Raw genomic sequence first — 6,563 nt, 5'->3', positions numbered from 1 at the left:
TAAGGGCACTATTCCCTGCGCACCCCGTATGGGATGATGACGTCGGCGCAGAGAGCGCGAAGGACTGTCCAGTTTTCTCTGTAAGAGAGTTGGAACAGGCAGTCTTCTCTATGAAAAGCAAGAAGGCGTCACGACCCGATGGTATTCCAGCAGAGGTTTACAAACTGGTATTCCAACAACCAACCTATGATAGTCTACTTAAACTCGACATGCCAGAAGAGTCACGCCTGGTCAGTTATTATGATGCCGCGGCTTTTGTTGATGAACGCAGTGTCGAACAGCCGCAAAGTAAACTTGGCTTCTTTATGCGGCGTGTAAGTGGATGAATGACTGCTCATGGTTTCAACCTCGCATTGGAAAACACCGAAGTAGTCATCGTGACTAAAAAGAAAATTTCGTCCCTACGTCCCATATCGTTCGGCGAGTCGATAATCGAGTCAAAACCAGCGGTAAAGTAATTGGACTGACTCTTGACCCAAAGATGAGCTTTTTTGAACAAATCAAAGCAGCAGCGAACAAGGCTGCAGCTGGAGTTTCGGCGTTAAGCAGGATATTGGGGGTCCTATGTCTTGCAGGCGACGTCTCCTGATGAGTTAAATGCAGTCTGTCCTGTTCTACGGCGCAGAGTTATGGGCTGACGCTCTTGGCAAGGAGGTATATCGTAAGCGTCTCGCGCAAGTACAGAGACGGGAAGCCTTGGGGGTGGCGTCTGCGTACCGCACTGTCTCTGAACCGGCCGTGATGGTGATCGCGGGTGTGATCCCCGTTGCCTTTCTTGTTAAATGCATTCACCTATCCTACCCCAAAAACAAAAAAAATGAAAGTTAATTTCGAAGTTGACGACTCGTGTGTTTCACCTCTTTCCTGCTCGCTTTATCTGGTGGCGGGAGAACAAGTGAGTTTGTGGTGATCGGAGAGTGCTAATATTGTTTTGTAGGCAATATTATCAATAAAAATATAATCTTGATTCAGGAAATATCATTGCCCATTGAAAATCTCGACGTCCTTTTGGCTAACGTTGTTCCGAAAATAGCTTTTAACTTTCCTGAACCTTTCGTAGGAAGTCTTTTGACGATATCGAAAATCTTCTCGGAATTGATGAAGTTTCAAATTGCGCGCATTGTCCGGCCATGGTGTATAGGATGTTGACGTGATCATTATTGTTGACTTGGAATCTTTCACAATAATTGTCAATAAGATCTTACCTTTCCTTGAATGATTGCCTTTTTAACAAAGAGTCCAAGAAGTAAAACCAATTTTTTCAAATTGAATATGAATATATTTTAATACTTCGCAATATAAAAATGTACTACAAAAAGCTGTGTAGTGTATCAAAACTCGAACCTAATTCTAGTGTTTACTAATATTACAATATTAAATGTTTGCTTGCATCTAGAGAAGACGTTCTCTATGGGCTCTCGGAATACCCCGAAATGCATTTGTAAATCTGAAGAGAAATATGAAAATAATAAAGCTTTATTCCAAGCATGAATAGCTTCCAAGAGAGCATAAAATTGAGGAAATTCTTTTGATTTTGAAGCAAAGATATATTTGCGAGATTAGATGCAGTCCTTGCCATTTGGTATAAGTTAAAGATTCGTATTTTGAACCACAGTCGCTATACGCAGCACTCGATTGGAAGAACGGCCGTGTAAAAGTATTGTATGAATTTATCAGCGGATAGATAGTCTTAGCAATTCACCAATGCATGTTCAAATGCACTCAACTTTTGTATGTGACGCTGATGAAGGATGCCAAGGACTTTGAATGTTGGGTATAGCTAAATGTAGTTTGAACACAAAAAATGAGATTCATCCCTTGCTAAATATGAAATCGAATAAAAGGATTAAAAGATCTTAGATATAAGCAACGTTTTGATTTTTTATAGATTAACAGAATAAAGACACAATTTTCGTATATTTTCCTTGCAAACTTATGATTTGCCAGTTCTTTTCGAAAATTGTGTAGCCATAGTTCCTATGTATGTCCGTAAGTAATGCTGATTTAAAAAAATATCAAGGAGAATGTAAATCAACAAATCAGAAAAAAAGAATGTTTTTTTTGTATTTTTCGATGTTTAATACTGTGCGCATCTATAAATATTCGCTATGTGAATAAAGATAAAAATGTGATTATTTGGCATAATAATAATTGTATGAAGTTTCGTTAGTATATTATGCGTGTATGTATGTAGAGAGCATATTTATGTGAATGATTCGAAAATGATGTCATGACGATAGAATGGTCTACCACCGCAAAGGAGTGCCCTTGTTATAGCCGTTTGCACTAGAAAGATAGTATTTTTCATTAGAAATGTTATTTACATTTATTTATCGATATTTTATGCAATTATTTGATTGGAAGTGAAAATCGAATCGAAGGGACTGACAAGGAAAACTTGAAATTAATCCAAACAAATTATGTTGCACATGAAATGACCGATTTGGTACTAAAATTTAAAACGACTGTAAAGCTTACAAAAATTTATTTAATTAATCAAAATAGATGCCAGTCGGTTCAAACACTTCTCCCAGCGAGATACAAGAGCATGTATGCGTGTATGTTTCGTAGAAGTCCAATTTTCAGGTGTTGATAAACTCGTCAAAGGCAATTTTGATGACCTCTTCATTCCTCAATTGTTTTTCCGCCAAAAAATTATCCAAATGCAATCCAAAAGTGGTAGTCGGTTGGCAAAAGGTCCGGTGACGTTCGGTTGTTCTGGATACGTGAGGTTGTGCATTGTCGTGACGGAGTATCACATCATCTCTGTTGGCTAATCTCGGACCTTCAATACTCAATTTTTGGTGCATTTCCTCGAGTTGGGCACAGTTTTGTGCATTTATCGTTTCTCCAGGTGCCAAAAAAGAATAGTGGATAACTCCAGCTGTAGACCACCAAACAATCATCATTACCTTCTTCGGATGTAGGCTTGGTTTCGGTATATGCTTCAGTGGCTCATCAGCATCTAGTCATTGTGTTGATCGCTGATGATTGTCGCATGATATCCACTTTTCATCACATGTCACTGTACGCAGAGCGGTAGTTAGATGGTGAAAGGTTCCGCTTCGGGCTGATTCTAGTTAACCCGTTGGGGAGTTCCGTCCCCACGTACTCGAGGAGGGCGATAAGACCCGAGTCTGCAAGGGACTCATCTGAAGTGGCTCTGCCACGAAGGTTATCTGGTACCATGGGAACCAGGATGGCCCTCTGAGAGCATATGTTCCAGGAGAATTCGACGAGGATGTGTTCTCGGCCCGGTTATTTGCGGTTGCCCCCTAGTGGGAGTTTCATGGTGGTTGTGGTTATGCCTACATCACGGGTAGAGCTCCTCGGAGCTCAAGCGTGGTGTTGCGCTGTACAACTCGGGTGCCGTACCCCTTAGTTGCGGCAGAGGTGTTAGATAGGCGTCGCATCCACTGGCATGAATATTGAGCCTGCACTCAGTATAAACCAGTACCGCTGTGCTAGTCATGGCGGGGCTCTGATTGTGGTCACAAAATCAATCCGTCTCCGAAGAGGACCGTGGGATTATGCCTACACGGCAGGTACTCACGTTAAAATGCCAGGACTTTCATCACATGTCACTATTCTGTGCAAAACGAGATCGCTTTTATTGCGGGAGAGTAAAGAACTGCAAATTTCTATTCGAAGCACCATGTTTTGCTCCGTAAGGGCATGCGGACCCCATTTGTCGAGCTCTTTCACCTTTCCAAGTTGCTGCAAGTGCCGGGAAACTGTCGAATAGTGTACGCCCAGTTTCTCTGCAATGTCTCTCACAGACTGACGTTCGTCGGATTCGACTAGCAAATACAGCTCGCCGTTGTCAATCGATGGTCCTAGATGTCCAGGTGGCTCATTTTGAAGATATTTTTTTGAGAATGACGGGGTCCTAAGTCAGCATCAACTTAAAGCTGGACCGGACCAAATGGGGAGCAACTTACTCCCTCTTTTTTTGGTCCACGGACCCTTCGTTTAGGGTTTAGCACCCAAATTTTAAAAAATGTCAGGCGATGACGGCTTTACGGTTTCTTACCAGGGCAGAGGCAAATCGCTGCCTCACCTTTGCCCTGGGAGCAGCGTGACCGAAGCGGCTAATAGGTATTGAATGCTCCTTTATATAATTTGCAGGGCAGGGCAGCCCTAAACGAGGGGTCCGTGGACCAAAAAAAGAGGGAGTAAGTTGCTCCCCATTTGGTCCGGTCCAGCATTAAGTTGATGCTGACTTAGGACCCCATCATTCTCACAAAAAAAAAAATTGCAGCTCTGGCCAATCTCTGGTCAATAAGGTGGATTTACACTCAATATAATTCATATTCATGCCGTGTTCTGCGAATTATATAAAGGGACACTCAATATCTGCGAGCCGCTTCGGTCACGCTGCTCCCAGGGCAGAAATGAGGCAGCGTCTGACAATTTGCCTCTGCCCTGGTAAGAAACCGTAAAGCCGTCATCGCCTGACATCACTTTAAAGGTTTACGTCACCTAACTGGAATTTTTCGAACCACCGCCGTGTGGTTCGTTCGCTTACCGTATCAGCGCCAAATGCGCTGTGAATATTCTTGGTCGCCTCCACTGCTTTATGACCGAATTTGAGCTCATACAGAAAAAGTATACGTTCTTGGCTCTTTTCCATTATTTTTTCGTTTTTATTCACTGTTATCACAACGGTGGTCAAAATTGAGATGACTCCTTGATTTCATGTGCAACAATCTAATGTTTCTATAAAATTAATGATCCATATTCTGTTTTTCGATAAAATTCCAGAGTAAAATCTATTCACAGTCGCCTTTGATCCGATTTAATTAACAACAAAATCTGAACCTACCTTACAACACCTTGCGCCTGACTGGGACTTATTGTAATCAAAGGCTTCAAACGTTCCGTGAAACGATCATAGTTCCGCTGCAGCTCTTTCTGATAATCCTTTTGATCAGGTTGAATAAGACTTTTATTCTTCTTCAAAGCATCATCGCATCGCTTAGAAAATTCTTTAAAGCACAAGCGCAATTTATTCTGATGTTTAGTGGGAACGGTCGTTCCATCAGAGAGTCCAGACAGAAACACCAAAGCCATTTCCATCGGGCCTTGATTCACTGTGGTACCAATGCACCCTTGGAGAACCATTTGTAAGATTTTCGGATCAGCTGGCTCCTGATTTGTAGCTGCAGCCAACTCCGCTGTTTTCTTTTGAATATCTTCAATGGCAACTTCGATTGGTTCAAGAATGATTTGTTGGCGTGCGACGACCTGTAAACGTGTCTTTACGTACGGGAAGTGGTTGATGGTTGTTAGGATGGTCTTACGTTTGCATTGCTCATGCAAGTCACCGTGGGCTTTACCTGATTTGGTAAAGGGTGTTGCGAAGATGAAGCGCTCTAGATTTAGTAGTGAAGGCAAATAGATGATTAAATCCATGAAAGGATGGAGGTAAAATAAAAATTTTTGCTCCATAGGGATATAAAAATATCAAATTTGTTTTGATACTTTCCGGAAAAGATATCTTCTAAACTTACTTATATTGAAATTCCGCTCGAAATACGTTTCCCGATGTCTCAGTTCATAAGTTTCAAAATATGGTTCAACGTAGGTTATCTGAATGTATGCCTTCTCAGAATCCAAAGTAGATGTATCAACTATGTTTGAATCCTTGATTATATGAACAGTATCCGGTCCGAAGCGATCAGTATAGAAGTTCTGCAATCGACTGAAAATTTCCGGTAGTTTCGTGAGTGTGGGCTCCTTATAAATAAATTCTTGCTGATCCAAGTCCCCAAACTTCGTGCCGTAAAATCCTACTCTGAAATAAGTTCCAAAGACCCGCTTGCCGTGAAGTTGTGCAATGCGGTTGAATGCTTCTTGCAGTTTTCCATGAATTTTAGCCAACTTCTGGAAATCACGATTTGCTTCACAAATCGGTATAAGCACTTTGTATACGTCATTCATTGCTTCATACATTCCTGCTATTTGGAATGAGTTCGCTGCTTCTTCTAAAAGTTGCTTCAATCCGCTTTCTGTGAAATAGTTGCCCAAGCAAATTCCATCCTCGCCAGGACTTAATACGTCATCAGAAACTGCTGATTCCATTAGAGCGTTCGGAGTTATATGTTGGAAAGAAACAGCGCCCACTGGGAGGTGGGTCTGAGATTCTAGCATGCTTAAATATTCTGCAACAAGTGCAGCACTGTGGACATAACACATGGCAGCCTCTGTGTGATTCGCGCGCTCTTTATGCTTCTTGGCCATGTTTTCTAGCCAAGTTAGACGTAAATCTGGATTGTTCTGATATCCTTTGGCGATTCGATGCATTAAGTCTAGAAGCATTTCAGGGTCTTCTTGATACTCTTTCATTTTGACTGTGTCGGAGAGAATCATGTGTAAGTTGAAAAGGAGATCCTGAACTTGTTCCGGGAATGATGTTTCTTGTAGGTCAGTGTCGGATTCCGCATATACTAGAATTGTTTTGAGCGCTTTGCGAAGCGATTGTTCACTGAAGGATGAACTAGTACCAACCAAAGAACTCAATGACATAGTAACTTGCATTTTAACCCGAGCGAAATTCTGTA

At 41.7% G+C, this 6,563-nt stretch overlaps 1 protein-coding gene across 3 annotated transcripts in view; it reads right to left on the bottom strand.

The window, feature by feature from the left end:
* Positions 1-1,235: 1,235 nt before the first annotated feature.
* Positions 1,236-6,563, bottom strand: part of LOC119654808 (dedicator of cytokinesis protein 6) — a 33,476-nt gene continuing 28,148 nt past the window's right edge. For 2 of the 3 annotated variants that reach the window (XM_038060367.1, XM_038060376.1), the window contains exons 12-14: positions 5,514-6,558; positions 4,826-5,375; positions 1,236-1,447 (exon numbers count right to left, since the gene is read on the bottom strand). In XM_038060367.1, coding sequence (XP_037916295.1) covers positions 1,393-1,447; positions 4,826-5,375; positions 5,514-6,558 — 1,650 coding nt within the window. In that variant the 3' untranslated portion in view covers positions 1,236-1,392. Of the gene's footprint in view, positions 2,287-4,825; positions 5,376-5,513; positions 6,559-6,563 lie in introns of all 3 variants that reach the window. The other variant, XM_038060381.1, reaches the window with a different exon arrangement.

This window comes from Hermetia illucens, chromosome 1 (assembly GCF_905115235.1).
Source record: "Hermetia illucens chromosome 1, iHerIll2.2.curated.20191125, whole genome shotgun sequence".
NCBI classification, from domain to species: Eukaryota; Metazoa; Arthropoda; class Insecta; order Diptera; family Stratiomyidae; genus Hermetia; species Hermetia illucens.
The sequence above is the reverse complement of the archived record's forward strand: the minus strand, read 5'-3'. Positions and strand labels throughout refer to the sequence as shown.